This window comes from Anguilla anguilla, chromosome 1 (genome assembly GCF_013347855.1).
Source record: "Anguilla anguilla isolate fAngAng1 chromosome 1, fAngAng1.pri, whole genome shotgun sequence".
Classification (NCBI taxonomy): domain Eukaryota; kingdom Metazoa; phylum Chordata; class Actinopteri; order Anguilliformes; family Anguillidae; genus Anguilla; species Anguilla anguilla.
In genome coordinates, this window is record NC_049201.1 from 50,675,870 (window position 1) to 50,695,654 (window position 19,785).

Genomic DNA, 19,785 nt, shown 5'->3' on the forward strand with positions numbered 1-19,785 from the left:
CTGTCCTAGACTATCGTCCTCTCAGTGAAAGAAAAAACACCATCCACTATAACGATCATGTTTCGCATTGCTGGGGAAAGTGAATGGCCTTCATTAATCTGAAACTTGGGTCACAGGGTGAAAACCCTGGCTTTTGGGAGGAAATAGGACTGTGTCATGCCTGGTCTTGTGCACCCCAAGAGTCTTCTGGAAAGCTGTTCCAATTTTGCCACACTTGATTGATTGACCCCAGTTTAAATTGCTTTTAGTGGTGCCCTGATGAGCTTACAGAATTTCTACATATAAACGTAGCAATGTCCTCTCCACCTCCCCCATAGACCTTTAAACGGTATTAATCTTCATTGATGGCATTCCAAATAAGTCCAATTGCTCCCAGCCTCCCACAAACAGCAGAGATTGTTGGCCAGCAGGAGTCAACCTTGATGTCTGAGATGAGGCTCTTCCATCTGAGGATCAGTGTTGCTGAGGGGAGCAGCGAGAGAGGGAGGGTTATGGGGGGCTAGACCTCTCCACCCGAACTGTTACCTGTTGATCTCCAGAGCCCGGCGTTCACGCACAGTCGCCTCTGACAGGAGGGCCTCTCTCCCCCACAGGCCTGCGGCTCATTAGGCCCAAGCCGGGAGGCGGTGAGAGTTGACAAAGTAAAGATGTAATCCAGCGTTTAACACAGGCTTACATCAGCGGCAATAAATCGCGGCCGGGGCGGGGCGGAGGGGCTGGGGGGGGGGGGGGGTGGTGCGCTGGTAGGGAGAAACACATTGTTCAAGTCCTTTACTGCAGCCATTAACGGAGATTAATCTTCCCCAAAATGGCAGCATATGTCGGAGGGCAATATAATGGCGTAAATACAGAGTAGTCAAGAGTGCTTTTATAAACATCCTTTGAACGCCCCACAAAAAAAAGTCAACTCGCCTCCTTCCGAGATCGAGTCCCCCCGCTCCTTTTTCATTAGAGGCTAGCCACATTTGAGAGAGATGGTCTTGTGGCGAGCTTGGTTACCAGCCCCGAACTCATTCATCAACTGCCACTGCACGTGGGTTGGCAGGGCAGTCACATGGTCAGCAGTTGGTCTTAACTCCCCCATATCATGTCAGGAAGGCAGTTTGTTATTGAGCCTTATTTAAAACAAAAAAAATGTATATATAAAAAAATATTAGGAAATGGTGAAAGTCAATATAATTGCTGTTCTCCTGGTTGGATGGTCTGTTTACGATGATTTGCTCTCAAGCATCAATTTTGAGGGCGGAGAGGCCTTTCCTTTGTAAAATCAAACCGGCTTACCGGACCCGATTTTGAAGGCCTATCAGTCGCACGCCAGCCTTGACTTTTCAGAGATAGAGTTACCGGCAAAGCACGGCAACTCTTGATCCATTTTAATGGTTCTGCTATTTCTTTGCATCTTGGATCCCTGTTTCCACTCCATCTTCTCAATAGCTTTGTACTGAAGCACCTGTTCATTTTTCAACGTGTGTTCATTGTGCTGTTTAAGGACATCTTTGAAAAACAGGAATGTGTTTTTATGGAACATGACCTGTTTGTTTCCAGGGCTGCAGTGTTTCATGGAAATTAAACATAAGGAAAAAATGAAAGTGTATTAAGCCATCATAAACTTGCTGGCTAATCAGTTACTCGTCAGTTTAGAAGAGCTGCTAACAGATGTGTCTTCTTTTTTCAGAGACGGACGAATGCTGTTTGACTATCTGGCCGAGAAGCACAGTGTGAGTTGCACTTTGCTGACGTCTCGTTATCTGTCTGTGTGTGTGCTCCAGTGTTTCGCTTGACTTCTTTGTGAACTGAATGCTGTAAGGCGGCGGGGGACGCTAAATGACTTCCCAAACCTTAGCTCATTTGAGGGTTTCCACGGGCTGTAGAATTCTGTAGACATTTACATTCTGTGGTGGATTGGTAAGAATAAACGGAACAGTCTGAGACCCGTGGGCCCGGCCACAAAAATGCGGGAAGTGTATGTTCGGTGTCGCACTTCCCCGCCGCTCCCCTCCCAGCTCGACAGACTACTGACCTGCGCTCTGTCCTCAGTGCACCCCCACAACAGGGCAGGGGTCCTTGTCCGTAGGGGAAGGACTGTCTTTAATAATGCCTGTCAGAGCCCTTGGGGTACGAAAAAAAACAAACAAAAAAAACGATCGGTTCAAGATGACATCACATGCCGACATTCAAGATGCAGCAATTTACCCAATTTGTTGTCATACTCTGAGGAGCCATTGTTCGAGCGACCGTCGAGCTCTTCCCTCAGATATAAACCTCCAAAATGGTAGTATTCACGGAGCCATGCGCTCGCTGCTGAGCGTCAGTCCCTGGGAAGGCCCCTTCTCTTGTGCCGAAAAAAAGGCGTTCTGTAATCGCGGTGTCAAACTTCACTCGTAAGAATAAATAAGAGAGGTCACATATTTATTCTTGCAACTGTTCAGACTTGTTTGCCAATATTGTTTTTTTTTCTGTCAGTATGAATCGTTCTATTCCTGCAGTCTAGCCCGTAAACTGACGTTTTGGACTATTTTCTCTTGACAGTTTCGCCAGGAGTACCTGGACACCCTCTACAGATACGCCAAGTTCCAGTACGAGTGTGGGAACTACTCCGGGGCTGCCGAGTACCTCTACTTCTTCCGTGTTCTGGTAAGCGCTTCACCGCTAACGTTTAAGACGAGGATTACGGGATGCAGAAGTAAGAATGGATCGTGTAGTAGGGCTAAACTCCAGTCTGCGTTTTGAAAGCCGGACAGGCCAAGAAGTCACGAATGTGGGGTCCCTGTTTTACAAATTAAGTGCGTCAACCGCACTCAGGCATAACGGGTCTTTGTGTCGCAGATAAGCAGCCTTCTTGATTGAGACTTCTCTCGAAAGGCTCGGTTCAGTAAAAGCCTTTCAAGTGCGAGCGTAAATTACTCTTTTTATGATCTGTTTTCTCTGGGACGGGGCCGCGCCAAACCCTGTAAATCACCAGCAATGCGGCTGCGCTCTGCGTCTGAAAAACCGCTGTGTTTTAGGAACAAAATGAATCATTTGCTCTTCTAATCCTGATATCCTCTTTGATTGATGCAGAGATGTCATTCGCTATTTCGTACTGTCTTCATTTGTAGTTTCATCTGTAGTCCTCAAATAATGTGCTGGGCCACTATCGTTTGTAGACCTCGTATTCTGCAGTAGAGAAAATGACTTGGCCAATAAGAGTCTTTTAAGTGTAGATGACATAATCTGTCTTTAATTTTATGAAATAGTATCACTGAAGTCTACAAATGCTTCAGTAAACTATTTATTGATTGCAGACCGGCAGCCAGCCGGTTGCCCAGGGTTCTGTATCCCAATGTATGGATTCATGTCATAACACATTTTCTGATTTATTGTGCAAAGCGTGATAAATCTGTCTGCGCATATTCTGTAGTTAAAGTGGGCAACGCCTCCCAGTGTATTACTTGAGGCTCTGTTCAAATGCACTGTACTTTCCCTGATCTATTTCTGTTGCCGACCAGAGCACGCTGATTCTTTATTGCCGACAGTTGCTGAAAAGCTCCATGGAAACGCAGGGCCCGGTACATCTCCCAGACTATTTGTCTGGTTTTAACGTAGGAGACGGGGACAGTCCCAGGGCTCAGATTAAATAATTTTCACTAGTGGAATAGTTTGGAAATCAGATAATACCAATGTAGGTTTGTGGCAAGATGATTACAGTTCATTGAAAGTACTGGCAGTATCCGCATTACACATGCGTACTTCTGCTTTCCCCGGTAAACAAAGGGCTCATTGCTGGGCCTCTGGTGTTTGTGGCTTCTTTTTCCCCGTTGCCTTTAAGAAAACGGGTGAAAGATGAACTAGGCAGAGAGCGTCAGAGGTGCAGGGTTCTGCGATGCCGTCTGGGTTCAGGGGAAACCTCTGCCAGGCGGGGGTTTGGGAGGTGGTGCCGGGGGCGGGGGAATTCCGTGTCACAGTGAGCTGCCGTAACAAAAGCAAACCCTGCAGGATGACTGGGGCCTGTTATTGGACGCATTGCTCCATGGAGGTGGTGAAGAGAGCATCATAACGTGAAGCGTGAGGAGTTGAGGAGAACAGGGCGGAATGTTCTAACGTTCTAACGCCAAACTCTGCATAGGTGAGACCCCAGGTGAACCAAAGATCTCTGCTCATGGATTCAGCCTGGTGCCACATGAGTTTCCCTTGACCTGAAGACTCAGGGTGTGTAGTTTTCCAACGGAACACCTTGCGAGACGATCAGAATTTTTGCATTAGTAGAGTTCGCAAAACTCGATATAGGCTGAGGAAAAAAGTATTATTTACTAGCCCGTACTTTCAACATAATGCGTTGCACGACTTTCCTTTCCAGTTGTGCGCTGATTTCATGACATGGCGGTGTTTGTCATATCTGCCATGCAGTTATTTGTTTGTGTTCCCTTCCCTTATTCTGTGGTATTTGGATGAAAAGAGAAAATACTTTCTTTCCATCCTGGAACCCAACGACAGCATTGCATATTCATGAGAACGGAAATTGGTGTGTTTTGACAGAATTTCAGCCATTTTGTTTTTATAACACGGATTGAGACGAGAGGTTTTCCTCAGGGGCTCGATCAGGCGGCTTCAGCCGTGAGGCCGTTTCCTCGGTTCTGCCCGGCGGAAATGGCGCTCATCCCTAGTGACTCTTCTCAGACGGCTGGCTCTGAGACGGCCCTCAGCTCCGTCGCTGTAAAGAAGCATTTGATTGATTTTCTGAGTGACGCTACAAAGTGACCCTCGATTTGGGCTAGTACTTTAAATCCCAGTTGGTAGTTATGACTTAAGTATTTGCATCATTCATATGCATGATTAATGACTCTCCCTCCCCCTTAAGCAGCTCCTTCTAAATGAACTTGAATTGCTTAAACCCCATTATGCTCTAATCCATACATTCCATTCCAGTATATTGTGGATGACCAATCTTATCTGAAAAGGGCTGGTGTGGGTGCAGGTATTTGTTTTAGCCTAGCACCGCAACCCCTGATTTAACTATTTGGCTAATCATGGTCTTCAATCAAGACCTTGATAAGTAGAATCAGGTGTCTTTGTTGCTGGGTTAGAGGAAAATCTGCACGCCCACCGGCGCTTTTCGGATAAGATTGGACACCCCTGCTGTATATTGAAACTGTTAGCCCATATTTTAGACTCGGGTGAGAACAAAAAGTATCAGGTCGCTGTTTGTGACCTGATACTTTTTCCTCGCTCTGACAATGCAAAGCCACTTAAAAAGCCATGTAAAAAAATAAATTGAATCAGCGCGAATCCTATACCCAATACCTGCTCTCTCCGCTTCTCTTGGACCTCCCATCTCCACAAGCCACCTCATTATGATAGAAGGGGAGCACTATAAGTCATTTACGTGGGAAAGGTAAGCAGGATAAAGTGGGCGCTCGCAAATCCAGGACAGAGGTCCAGTTACAGTGCGCCGTGAAAAGAGCAAGTTATTCATATCATTTGTTAATGCAGGGATTGGATGTTGAGAATAAAGATTGAGTGTCCTGTAGGATTTCCAGCACAGTAAATTTATTGTTGCTGGTCAGTCAGCGGCTGTGCCATTTTAGCGAACAAATGGAAACTCAAGGTAACCCGTGGAAAATCCAGGTATTGAAACTATTCTAGCATGGCGGCCGCTGAAAGCAAGTCAGTGTGCGGAGCCAACCGTAATGACATGGAGGCCGGCCAAAACGGAGCGCACACCGGCTTCCAACAAAAAACAAACACTTTCAGAGACGAAGCGGTGACCTTTATATTGGCAGCGCAACCGTTTTTCCCCTTAATGCCCATCTCTGTTAAGTTCTATATTTTTCGAAGTCATTTAAAGCCGGCCAACTTATATTTTCGATCAAAGAGGCCCACTGTTCCGAGCGGATCGCTTACCCTGGGTGCGTTCAGAGTCGAGGCGGCGTAACGTTCCGCCCGCTGCGTGACGGGCTGAGAACGTCTTTAAGTGACGCTTATTTCTCTGATCCGCGCTCCGCTGGATGCTTTTGAAAATGATATTAAATATTTCTTGCCATTTCAGTAATGGAACGGGTGCTAGAACAAACTGGAAAGAATAAACCCTGTTGAACTCAAACCACAAAGTTTTACTTGGATTTTGGCGCAGAAGCCGAAATTAATTTTCTAATGAAATGTGAGGGACCGGGCTGTTTTTATTTTCCTTCCTGTATTTGTTTTCCATTTTCAAGCCTCTGTTTCAAGATAAAGAATCATTCAACTTTTGATTCATTCTAATTTTCCCCATGCAAAAAAAAAAAAGGTCGCGTTCCTGACTAGGAGTGGGGCATTTTCCGATTTCCTTTACACAATGTCAAGCTGATTTGTCCCTGCAAATTCTCAAGTACTCTTTTATTTATAAATGTTTTTTTGGGAGTGGTGGTGCTTAAAGCCGTTTATACAGCAGCAGACCCCAGTTTTACTTCACACAGAAAAGTTTAACAGGATAAAGCAAATAGGCACCCGGCAGCTGTCTGTCTCCTTTCTCATACTTATCAGGCTATAGTGGGCGAATAGGCTTCTGACATTGTTTGATAAATGTTATTTAGGGAAACAAAGACATGAAAATAGACAAAGCTAGGCTACTTCTTAGACATCAGGGCGTAAGATTGCAGAACATTTGGCCTTAAGTCTATAGTTGTCTCATGCTCTGCACTCTAGGGGATGGAGGATGACAACAATAAAACATCAGGCATTTCGCTACACTTTATAGTGGTTTCTAAGCAAAACAATTAAAAAAGAGACTCTGACAATTACGAAGACGTGTGAAGCTTGCGGGGGAGAGCGTGAGTGTCCTGCAGTATACACAATAATATCTTGTAAGTTACACCTGCATTATGCAACTTGCTATTTATGATTTGCTGGCTATATTCTGACATCAATGTGACATTTTTTGTAAACTACTTTCGCACTATAAGCCTACCTCTTGAATAGCCGAGAATAAACAACAACGTGTTAATGTAAGGCTGATTTATCCTGAAGGTAGAAGCCTAGACTGTGTTTGTGTTGTTAAAGGCATACTATGCAGGATTTTTACCTTGAGCATATAGAACAGTGGTCTCCAACCCTGGTCCTGGAGAGGTACAGGCTCTGCTGGTTTTTGTTTTCACCTTAAAATCTGCACCCAGTTGAGACCCAAGACACCAGGTGAGTTGAGTTAGCTGTGTAATCAACTGCTCTAATTGATTCATGAAGTGCAGGGTCACTATGAAAACCAGCAGACCCTGTAGCTCTCCAGGACCAGGGTTGGAGACCACTGATATAGAATAACCATGTTCAGTCATATCTATCGACTTTGTACTCTGGCTGTATTTCTTCTTCTAAGATTCTTTTGGAATGTTTCTGGGTGTGATGCTCTTTTTTGTTTGGGACTGTGGGGTATGGTCAGGCTGGAGGCGAGCATTGGCTATGCTGACAAGCTGATAGGGCTCATTAAAAAAACAGAATCAACCTTGGAATTCCTGTTCCTAGATGGCGATAGCTATTGAAAAGGGGAGATATATAAATTAAAATGATCAAAAAAGTGATATAAAATATGAAAACTGAGGTGAGTGGGTTGAGGACAGAGGATGAGACTTCTTAACACAGGACTAGGGCATGTCTAAAAATCCTGCATAAGATACCTTTAATCTTCATCAAGGAAATAGCCTTAAAAGGAAATTTATTTCTTAATCGTATGAAAAACTCATACTCATCATATGGAATCTGCTGGCAAGTACTTGGCTACTCGAGTAAACAGCCTGACCAAGGGCTGCCTGTGGCCCACTTCTGTGATTTCACATGGGGGAGGGTCCTGTGAGCATGGATATTTTGGCAGGTGTCGTCTCTGCCTGCTGGAGAGGTGTAACGTCTTGTCATTTCTGGCCATCTGTTCTGGAGACTAATATGAACTTGCGGCAGAGGTCAATTGTATTTTGACTGTAATTCAGCACGCATTATAGCATGAAAATATCTGTGTTTTATAAAGTAGGTGAGATTATTGGCTTATATTGGCTTATATTAATTTCACACTTAAAACTGTTACATAAGCCCTGTAATTGGCTGCACTTGTTTGAACTTTGCCTCTTTTTTAAACTCAGAAATTCTTGGATATATATCAGTGGTTTTTGTGGGATTGGCCAAGCCTGATGTTTTTTTTAAATATTTTTTTTTAAGAGTGTAGAGACAGGATCGCTGCACAGAAAGATCCATGGTGGGGACTCGAACCCTCAACCACACGGGTGGATTCGGATATATTTGGAGTCAGCAGCCCTGCACCACACGTCTCGCCCAGAGTTTGTTTTTTCAGTACTTGGGAAGGACACCAGGCCTGGTCAGCAGTCACACACTTGGCGGTCTCTGCTCCCAGCTGGTGGTCTGGGGGCCTTGTACATGGCTTTGTGGCGGTCTGACAGACGACATTCCTCAATCCCGACTTCCGGGTGGATTCTTTTCCATCATGTCTGGTACATTTGGTTATCAGGGCTTTTCTGAACCTTGGACCATCTCTTTGATTACCATTCCCTGGACTGCAGTGTCCCACTGAGACACAGATAGTTATCACACACAGCCATAGGCCAGCTGGAACCTGCAGCTGATTATATGCTTATTTTGTTTGTTTGTTTTTACTTAATTAAAACCAGAAAGCCGTGGACTTGGACGCTGATTGTTTCGACAGTTATTTCTCGTAACAAATCGGTTCATATTTCCGTGGATGTAACTTTCTCTAAATTGCAGAGCTTTTCATCCGTGAAGGATCACACAACTGAATCAACTAGATGTTTTCTTAAATGTAACGGTGTGCAAAATACCTTGAAACAAGACCACATTTCATGCGTATCTTAAAAATGTGTTTTGAAAAAGTGCTTTCTAATACAAATTGGCTTTCCTCTTCTCAGTAAAACTTGAGATAAAGTTCAGATACTAAACAGACATGAAGATCAACGATAAGGAGGTAATGAATTGGATTTTTGAGCAATTCTGATTGCTCTTGGAAAACCAGTGTAATATCAGTCCCTTGTAGTCAGACAAATTTCAGAGCCTTTGATTTATCCTCTGCATACCAACTTTAGTTTACTCATCTAGAAGTGGACACTTTAATTACTCTCCTACTGCTGTGGCCCCCCTCCCCGGACCCTTGTTGATCAAAGGTCTGCACATGTGTTTGCAACTAGTAGCAGCGCACTTAATTAAAGTCTCCAGAAATGACAGAAGCCCGGAGTCTCGAGAGGGATTGTCCCGAGGTCAGTGGAAGGCCAGAGGAATCCTGGGGATTTCTCCTCGCCAGGCACGGCAGTCCCAGAGCCAGGTGCACTCCCAGGTGCCATAGTTACAAGAGCCTGCTCCATTCTGGGCCTCCACTGTACGATTGCATTCTGGCTGCATTTCAGATCCGTAACACCATCGTTAAAAGTTTTGATTTCAACCTGCTCAGTACCCCAGGAAGACGCTACGTAGATGACGCTAAATAAAAACATAGACACAACATGGAAACCACCACATAAAAGCACAGATGGAAAGAGAAGAAATTGGTGCACTGGCGAAAAATAAAGGCACTGGCGAAATACAGCAGAACAGCCTGAATATACCAAAGGCATGAACCACGCAGTGCCTTCTCAAACTGATTGAGCTTCAAGTAAACAATGCAGACCAAAGTTTTAGCGCTTGCATACTGCATAGAACCGGCCATCTGTGGGAAATGTGCTTCCAGTTATGCCGGTAATCTGAAAGGATTGTGGAACACGATCATTTGCAACGCAGAAGTCGTTTTATCGCTAAGTGCAGCAAATGAGGTTTTATGAAAGCTAAACAGTCTCGATCATGATCCATTTTTCTATTGGCAAAGCCCCGTTCAAGAAGGATGACAAAGTTTAATCCGTTTATGCTGTTGAAGTAAATAGAGGTAATTCAACGTAGCAACAGTGGCTGCATAGCCGAGCAACTGGTGATTGTATCTTCCGTCATTGTTCAGTAATGCCGTCTGTTTTGTGGTGTGGGGTTTGGAAGTAACTAAAGAGCATATCAGGACAGTTGTATGAAAAATATTTGCTTATTGTATGAAAACTATTTGCTTATTTTGATGACAAATAACTTGCTAAAAGTTCAGAGAGGTTCACATGGTGATTGAGTTTTGAAAACAACCTGTTGATTGCCAAGTTCATGATTCTCTGTAAATTTCAGTAGCACCAGGGTATGGTAATATTTTTCTGTCCTTCCATTGTTGATCAAAGAGGAAAGACATTTGCACGTGAAAAATAATATTTTTCTTACTGAAGCACAAATGACCTGCTGCTCACAAAAGCCGGGAGAATGGGCTCACAAAATAACTAGTTGAGTGTTACTGTTCAATTAAGAGTGAATTCATTGGAAGTTTAAGAGGGTTCTTAAATCTCACGGTGAAGGGAGACCTCCCTGCCCCTCCTGTACCGAGTTTCTCTGCTAACAAATGTTGTTTACCTCTGCGGCCCCCGGCCCCCCCCACCCCCCACTCCAGTAAGCCGAGTTGGCCGGCCCGTATCGGTGCCTCGCACGGGGCGGGGCGGGGCCGAACTCTGCCAGGGGATGGAAAGTGTAATGCGGTTTGTTTCAGGTTCCCTCCACGGACCGGAACGCTCTGAGCTCACTGTGGGGGAAGCTGGCCTCCGAGATACTGATGCAGAACTGGGAGGCTGCGATGGAAGACCTCACCCGCCTGAGAGAGACTATCGATAACAACGTAAATGCTCTGGTTCTATAATTTGATATCGCGCCCGTATTTGTTACATAGGCGCAATATCGACTGTTTAGCATTTCAGCACAGCTCTCTTGTTTTCTTGCCCCCTTGCCCAAGTAAAAAAACCTTTAATTGCAGTTATGTGTATCGAGTTTGAATTATACATTGAGGGGGGTATGAGGGGTGGGAGCTTTTTTTTTCTTATTTTGAGAAACCAGATCCCTTCTAACATTCCCTTTTGTTTTGTATTGAACTTCTATGTATATTCAGTAGTGTTGTGATGGAAGGGTGTATAAAATTGACACGTGCTGATGCTAAGTGAGGTGGGTGCCCAAAAACTAAAGGACATTTCTCCCTTTCCTCTTCTGCACCAGTCTGTCAGCTCGCCCCTGCAGTCCCTCCAGCAGAGGACCTGGCTCATCCACTGGTCTCTCTTTGTCTTCTTCAACCACCCCAAAGGAAGAGACAACATCATCGAGCTCTTCCTCTACCAGCCACAGTAAGTGCATTCACCTGCAGGTTCACCTGCCGTTCTCTGTGCCCTGGCGTTCCCACCAGTATTCTCTCAGAACGTCACTTCCTTCTCAGAACCTCACTTCCTCCTCCCTCCTCAGGACTTCACTTCCTCCTCAAGTTTTAAGTCTAGAGACGCCCCCAGAAAGTAGCTTCCCCTTTACACAACTACCGACTCGCTGTGTAAATACTTCCCACAGTGAGGACCGTTTTTTTTTGGACTGGTTTAGGTGAGGGGCTTCTGGTTCGAATGGCCCATGCCACACTGCTGCCAAATAAAATTTTCTCTCACCGCCGGGCCAGTCGTCCAAACCGTGGTTCCACGCCACTCTCTCCGATTATCCTCCTGAGAATCGATCGCTCGCAGGGAAAGAATGTTAAAGTACAACAAAACCTTGGCTTTCTCGACGCACAGGGGAAAAAAAGCTTTGAAGAGCACAGGGGGTTGAGTGCAGCTTGAACTTTGGTTCTTGGGGCCTTGGCAGAGAAGGTTAAATTCAAATGAGCTCGACACAGCAGCAGTTCAGCTGGCAGCCTCAGTGTTCTACTAAGATCATGAGAGAAGCCGAAATGAACTTGTATTACAGACTCGATGCTGTTATGAACTCTGCTTGAAGGTAATGGGACAGTAAACTGTTTTCTGTTCCTTCTGAGAGCCGTTGGGCTTTTGTCGCTTGTTCTGCAGCCATTACAGCATGTGCTGTACGGAAAGGGAGCACAAAACGCAGCGGTACGCTCTGCCAACTTTAATGGATTTCAGCAAACGAGCGCAGCCTTTCCGTTATCAAACAGATGACTGTTCCTAATCCAAACCATGTCCTCTTGCTACCACAACACACAGGACTTGAGTGTCTGGATTCCCGTTCTGAAAGATGGCACACTTTTTACATTACAGCACATGGAGGCAGAGACCTGCTCGGTAATTAATCCGAAGCAGCTCGACAGAACATCTGTCTGGACGAGAAGCGACCCGTTGCGACGCGCAGCTTCACAGCCCGACCGCGCGCCTTTTTTGTTTTTTTCCCAGAAAACCGTGGTCTTCCTTGACCGTGCTTCCTTTGGTGGCGGTCCAAGGCGAGTGACCGGTGGCTGTGAACCTCAGCGAATGTTGACGTGTTGGCAGGGGCCCGACCGTAGGCCACATGAGACCTCGTCCGCCTACTGCATTGCTGGCTTCTGAAGAATGCCGCTGAAATTACTAGGCTACCCCCCACCCACCCCCCCATCCCCATCACAGGCTGTTTTCATTTGCTTCTTGGACTGTGTCACCGAACTGCTTCAACCCCCGCTGCTTCCTGCTGCTGCTTCGCATAAAGGAAACCTCCTCTCTTCCAAGCGGAGTCATGCGCGTCTTCCGCGGCCATGCGTCATGTGCGGACTGCCTCCTGCCGTTTCGATGGTCACATGATTTAGAGCACTTGTCTCGAAGACACAACGGCACGTCTCTGTGGCTCAGCCCCTCTCTATAATTCTTCCCGTTTGACTCGCCGATAGCGTTTGATCTTTGAGCGCTCTCGCTCTCTCTGTTTTTCTTCCTTTCAAGAGGTCGGATTAATGCGAGCCTTTTTTTGGGCACGGGTTCCAGCGATTAAAACGTTATTAAGACCTCTTGTCGTTAGCCGTCGCTGCAGTTCACTGTTCATTGTTCCTCGTTTTTTGCATACGTGCTCATGTCAAAGTCAGAAGGTGTAGTGCAGACTGTTCCGTTTTGTATCGAGGTGTAGTTCTATTCTTAGGTATGCGGAAATCACTTGAAGCCGCCCACCTTTCCCGTCCTCTCCTGTTGTGGTTTTCCAGATGTGATTGTGTCAGCAGTTAGGGCTGATAGTATTTGAATTGTGATGACGTGAACAAATTTACCCCATCTTGTTATTCATGTGAATTATTAATAATGGCCAATAATGATCAGATGATGACTGTACTGTCTTTTCACCTGCCTTCACGCAAACTCCCTTTCTAAGAAAATTGGTTAGTCTACGGACCATATCTGCAAAGTTGAAAACATTACACCGATAGGATGTTGTTCATGAAACTTTTATATAAAATGCTGGACGTGCTTGGGTGCAAAAGAAAACGAGACTTACCCGTCCAAACGCAGCGATGTCTTTTCGTGCCGTCCGAGCATCCTGCGGCTGTAGCTTTGCGTTCTCCCGTAGAGCCTATTCCTGGCGTATTGTGCTGATCCCGATACAGCGCCATATCGCTGTAATGCCGCCATTACAGTTACTAATGATAGAAATCCACCGAGCACAACGCTCGTATTTATTATGTTTTTTTTGTGACGATACTGGTGGAGGTGAGAATGTAGTTCTCTATGCAGGAACGACTCTGGTAGTGAGATTGCGGTATTGCACAACACCGTAACACCGTGGCTTCTGGAGTGTAGAAGCAGAATCGCTTTATTTGGGGGTTTCTCGAAGGATAGGAAATTTAACCAGAAGATTTCCCTTTTTATTATATTTTCCAAATATTTAGCATTTCTGGAACGTGGTGTCTGTTTTATGCACCTTTTTAAGTATGTTTTTGGTCTCTGAGAACGCACTGCAGCAGAGGGTTTTGCAACATCATAATATGAACCGGCTCTTGCAGCACGGCGTCGTATTACAAAACATTGCACAACAGCGAGGCTTGCGTTTGTGCGGGGCCTGACTAGCCTAAAGCGTTTTTTTTCTTCTTCTTTCTCCTGAAAGTCGAATTCGGCAAATGGAGATTGCCCTCAGCTGTTTAGTCTTAAGAAAATCGTATTCTGGTACGTGCACAGAAGGTATATTGATGAAACGGCGTCGCTAGAAAACAGAAGGCAAACAAAAAGGTAAAGAAAAGCAATACTGGAGATGGGATATCAGATAGCCTGATCTAACCAAGTCCAAGGGCAGTTAGAGAGAATATTGTCACCAGATGACCTATGATGTAGGTGCAAATAGGAAAGATAATACTTCAGTAATTCTAGCCAAGCACTTGCAGAGTGGATGTTCAGTTCCACTTGTTTTGCCTCTTTTTTTTTTTTCCAGATGCATCCATGAAATTGGAACTCTGCTTTGCTCCACGAAGCAAATGTTGTGGAGGTGTAGGTAGGGCGGACAGAAAAGAGGGAAGGAGGGAAGATCTCTGAAGAGCTCCTTCTCTGAACTTTCCCCTCACCGCTGGTCTTAAACCTCTGGCAGCAGCGGCAGCAGTTCTTTCCTGCTGACGTTACTGCAGGTTTTTGGGGGCCGCAGATCGAGTTCCCCAGGAACAGGCGGGTTTTTGATCTGGGCCAATCACAGATACGCGGTCGTGAGCAATGCCAGATCGCCGGCTATCGGGACCCCGTGCTCGCGAGCGGCGTGCGCGGTATTCTGGAGCGCGGCGGGAGCCCCTGCGGAGTCGGGTGGCCGCAGAGAAAGGGGGCCGTCCACCCGCGTGGTGGAGCGCTCCCTCGGAAGCCCGCTTCTGTTTTTAGGTCCCACATGTGAACGCCGCGGGCCCTTCCCTTCAGTCGCTCCTCCTAATTAAACTGCCGGTAGCACGCTCCCCGCTGCAGATGTGCTGCATGAGCTGCAGATGTGCCGCATGAGCTGCAGATGCCTTGTGGGCTGCTTGATGATTTGGATACTGCAGGTTTCTTGGCTGGTGGGATGATCGTCACACATTGATACAGGATTTGATTTATATGCGACATAGCAAGGGCGACATAGCTCAGGAGGTAAGAGCGGTTGTCTGGCAGTCGGAGGGTTGCCGGTTCGATCCCCCGCCCTGGGCGTGTCAAAGTGTCCCTGAGCAAGACACCTAACCCCTAATTGCTCCCAAGGAGCAGATTGGTACCTTGCATGGCAGCCTTTCACCGTTGGTGTGTGAGTGTGTGTGTGTGAATGGGTGAATGAGAGGCATCAATTGTAAAGCGCTGTGGATAAAAGCGCTATATAAATGCAGTCCATTTACCATTAACCATATGCTTTACCAAGACCCCCTCGACCCCCCCCCCCCCTTCTCTGCCTTCCTTTCTGGTTATTATCATTGGAATCCTTCCCTACGGTATAAAACTCAATAACTTACTGCTCAGTAGTGATCATCTGGGATTCAAGTCGATGAATTGAAGCATTCAGAAGCAGAATGACACTTTGGCAAAGGATTTCTCAAGTTTTCAGTAAGCAGTTTTTATAGGACCTCTGCATCTGCACAATAAAAATTGCAATCCAAGGTTGTGCATGGAAGAAAGCAACATAACGCTTTTCCTTTACCCTCAGTCTGTAAGTTGACCTGTGAAAGAGAAGCAAGCCCTACTCAGCTCGGTATCCATCTTCTGACCAGGCTTTATGGTCCCTGTTGTGATCCATCTTATATTTTGGCCTTTGAAGTGGGCCCCCACAGAATTACCTGTGAGGGAGAGCTTCTGTAGAGCACTCAGACGAAGAGCCAGGTCTTTGTACCTGTTGCTATTTGCAGAAGCTTTCATTTTGAGATGTGAGACTAGGGTGCATTTTACAGCCATGTTTTTTCCTCTCACTCCTTGATTGGTCCAGATTGACATGATCCTCTCAAACCTTGTTAATTGTAAAAAAAAATAAAATAAACATAATAACCTTCCAGCTATGCCTTCTCTTGTCTGCCTGACTTTCCTGCCAGGTATCTGAACGCCATTCAGACCATGTGCCCCCACATCCTGCGCTACCTGACCACGGCCGTCATCACCAACAAGGACGTGCGCAAACGCAGGCAGGTCCTGAAGGACCTCGTCAAGGTCATCCAGCAGGTAACGTCCACGGGTTTTTTTCAGTTCGCCACACGGAAGAGGTGGACAAAATGTTGTTTGCTCGAACAGAACATTTCACTTCAGAATGGTGCATGGTCCTTTCATTTTGCCAGTAGCCGTCAGTGAAAATTCCCTCAACGGCTTTTTTCTGAACAGCATGTATATGTCTGGCTTTAGATTAGAATCCTTGATGCACAGGTTCTGTAAATTTGGGGTTTAAATACCTGGAAAGAAACCCGAGAAGCTCACCACCTTGAACTATCGTGCTGTCGTGTGTATGGTCTCCTGGTGCCTACTGCACTGCATGCCGCTTCTACGAACTCCATTCCCGCACGTAATTGAAAAATGCCAAGAAATTGAAATATTGTGGGCTCTTGAATCATGGTAAGTCTGGGAATTGGGCTATCCTGACTGATTTCCCGCTATCAGCAGATAGCAGCAGGTTCTTTCAGAAATATTTCAAGAGTCCTCCACCAGCACAGATGGTATAGGGTCAAAGATCCTACTCTGCTGTGAGAAAACACAGGAATTCTTTCTTTCAATTATGTACATATTAATTTTATTTTCTTTTTCCCTTGCACTCTGTCAGACACTCAGTTTACCATGATATCTCACTTACCCAGGGTTTTACCCTGTGTGAAAGGTGGGAGCGGGAAAATAATTTGCGATATTTTGCCCTGGGAGTAATGAAAAGGAGAAAAGAAAACACAGCACCTTCATTTGATACCACATCTGCCTTTGCTGACAGCAACACAAACAACCAAGTCTTTTTTTTTCACTGAGTGTTCTAGTTTGCAGGCCATTTAGTGTGTGAGCATTTTTTATTATTTATTTATTTATTTATTTATTGTTCTTCCATTACTTTTAGCGCACAACCGTTTCCAGGAGAAATTATTGTGGGGGCGATGGGGCTGAAATATCCTGCCTGCTCGGAGTTGTTACCTATTCCCCAGCCTCTCCGAGCCCAGAGTTTATCAGGGCTCTGCTCCCTGCTCCAGCAGTCTTGAACCCATTATTTTTGATGAATGGCGGCGTGTGCCGTGATTGTAGCGTTCAGAAATCTCCCCGCCAACAACAGTAGCCTCTTCCAAGATCAATGGCTTTGAAACATAAATAAGCACTGTCTACGTAGCCCCTCCTAATCACTAAAACATGTGTTCGTGCGTTCGTCGTCCTCCGTCCGTCCCTCCCGGGTCTTCTTGGGACTTCTCCCGATGGTTTCGGAGGCATGCAAATTATTTAAAAATCTGGACAGGCCCTCTCGGCGTTCTCCTCCGCAGAGGTAGCCTGCTATTTCTGTCCGTAGAAGTGGCGTTATGTGCAGTGAGGCTAGGAAGGGCACACTTTCACCGGCGTTGCTGATTGGCTGGTTCCAGGTTAAATGACTGTGCTAAATGCACTGCACTCAGGTTGTGCGACGTCAAAACTGCACCTAGTTCTTGGGTGGAAAATCAATACAGGCGACCGCCGTCAACACCAGTTCCAAAAAGGCACATTTTCACTCATTGAGGATAGGGGTCTTGTTAAAATGATGCCATGTACTGACAGTGTGAAAGCAGAGTGGGATTTTTTGTTGATTTAAAAAAAAAAAAAAAAAAAAAAAAAAAAAAAAAAAAAAAAAAAATTTTTCAATGATGTACAATATTTTTTCTGGAAAATTCTGGAGTACCTTGTTTATATGACATCTTGCATGGAAACAGGGGAGACATTATTATGATATCCTGTACTAATGTTTAAAAAGTGCCAGTGGCTTTCCGTTATAGATTTCTTTTCATTGAGTAAGTACTACTCAGCAGTGTGAATTATACAAGTCCCTCAACATCTTTAATGCCTAGCTAGATGCGAACGAGATCATTAAGATTTAATAGTTTGTGCGTGAGGATTGAAACCCACGAGAGGTAATTTCGGTAAAATTACTGCTGAACTGTGCTTTTTTTCTTTCCCTTTCCCCACAGGTCTGAAACTATATTCAGTCTTAAGAGAGCACATATGGCTATTTGTTTTAAAATCATGAATAATTTACTTATTCTGTGTGCTCATGTCTAATCGGAGCCTATCGGTTTGTAAAAAGTTCAGAATTGTCTGCGAATTAACAGCAGGGAAAGCGCTGGACGTAATTTACCGAAAAACGAAAATGGCTTGCGGTTACGGTGCTGAATTATGAGCGCATTGTACAGCCAACTGCTTTCCTGGGGATTCGTATTCCCATAGAGCATCCCCAGATGTATTTTAAGGTGATATTTTTGCCTACAGTGTGGGTCACGGAGTGTTCAGCGAGACTAGCCTTACATCATAGCCTCTGGTATGCCACGTCTTTTTACGCGATATTTGACTCCCAGTCGTGGAGGTTTTATAGACTCAGATACTGAAATTCCTCACTCCGACTATTGCAGCGGAGGTGGTCCTAATGTATTTATTTTATAAGCCCAAGAACCGTTTTGCCATTGTTCTAATAATATTTGTTTCTCGTTCTTTCAAGGAGTCGTACACTTACAAGGACCCCATTACGGAGTTTGTGGAGTGCCTGTACGTGAACTTTGACTTCGACAGCGCTCAGAAGAAGCTGAGGGAGTGCGAGTCGGTGAGTACAGTCCGTGCCCGCCCGCGTCCCGTCCTCTCCTTTATTGGGCCGTTTCTCATCGGATCGCTATGCCTCGGCCCCTGCTTTCCCGCTCTTTTCGTCTGTGCGAAAGTTCCTCGGGTCAGCCCTTTCTGAAAACCACGTGCACAGCCGGCAGTTTGCGCACGCCTCCTCAGTGCCCTTGCCTTTGCCCCCTAAAGTTCAGCCGCACAATGTCGCCATGAACCAGCAACGGTGCTTTCCAGATTAAAATAGCTTTCTGACACTCAGCGACCACAGCCCACCTAAGGAACAAAGAGCGCCCTTCATTGTGCTTATCGAGGAGGGTCTTCATCAAAACTCGGACCTCCGACCTCTTGTCGGCGAAACGTGCAATCAGATCTTGCGGAGTCGTAGTAAACATTGTTAGTCATCATGTCTCTACTCTGTGCTGACCTGCTCTTATGCACTTTTGAGAGTCTTTTAATGGTTTTGCTTGTTCCAGCCAGCTTTTTAAAGCCAGCAGTATCACTATGTCAGTTATGATTCATAATTGGGGATGAATGTTCTCATGGTAGCGTATTGACTCATCACTGCTAGTTTATGTGGCCCATAATTGTCCATCTATTGGATACTTAAGAGCGAAAGCTGGATAAGCACTTGAATATAGTAGAAGCATTCAGACGCTCGTTAAAGTGAAAGTTTTGTCGCAAATGGCTCACACTAATTTTTGTAATGGCTCAGTGTGTACCTCTTAAGAGCACAGCTGCGTAGTGGCACGGCAACTTTTAGGATGGAGAAATGCTATTTCATGTCCTCAGGAAAGGCCAATCCCAAAGAGGAAAAGCCCGCTGTCTCTGTTGGTAGTGGTTCTGAGGTTGATGGCTGTCTGGGTGATTGGCCTTTGTATCTAATTATGTAGCTCTTTTTGTAAAGAATAAACATAAACTCTTCACCCCGGAAATGTGTGTTTATATAGACAAGCCTAGAAAAAACGGAAGCCTGTTTACTGCTTTGCTGTTCCTGAAAAGCATTGACTCCGTTTGATTTTATGTCGTTCTTTTTTCTTTTGCTCCTGCTGCATTTGAATTAAGTAGTATGATGACATACATTTTGTGGCTGATTGTTGAAGTATTACTTTATGCATTGCTCTCCTCTGAAGCCTTGAACCATTGAAATTCTTCTTTGAAAGAAGCCAAGGACTTTTATTAGATTTTAAGTCACTCTGGATAAGAGTGTTTGCTGACTTGCCCGTAAAGTAAAAAAGGATGTGTTTCACTGACTTCCCAA

General features: G+C 45.4%; 1 protein-coding gene across 1 annotated transcript in view; it reads left to right on the top strand.

Annotated features, from left to right (window-relative positions):
* The window catches only part of eif3ea (eukaryotic translation initiation factor 3, subunit E, a), a 46,558-nt gene that overhangs the window by 10,092 nt on the left and 16,681 nt on the right, over nt 1–19,785 (top strand). Inside the window, exons 4-9 of the mRNA XM_035382730.1 lie at nt 1,676–1,718; nt 2,530–2,634; nt 10,568–10,693; nt 11,065–11,189; nt 15,809–15,935; nt 18,415–18,516. Of these exons, the coding sequence (XP_035238621.1) occupies nt 1,676–1,718; nt 2,530–2,634; nt 10,568–10,693; nt 11,065–11,189; nt 15,809–15,935; nt 18,415–18,516 (628 nt within the window). The remainder of the gene's footprint in view (nt 1–1,675; nt 1,719–2,529; nt 2,635–10,567; nt 10,694–11,064; nt 11,190–15,808; nt 15,936–18,414; nt 18,517–19,785) is intronic.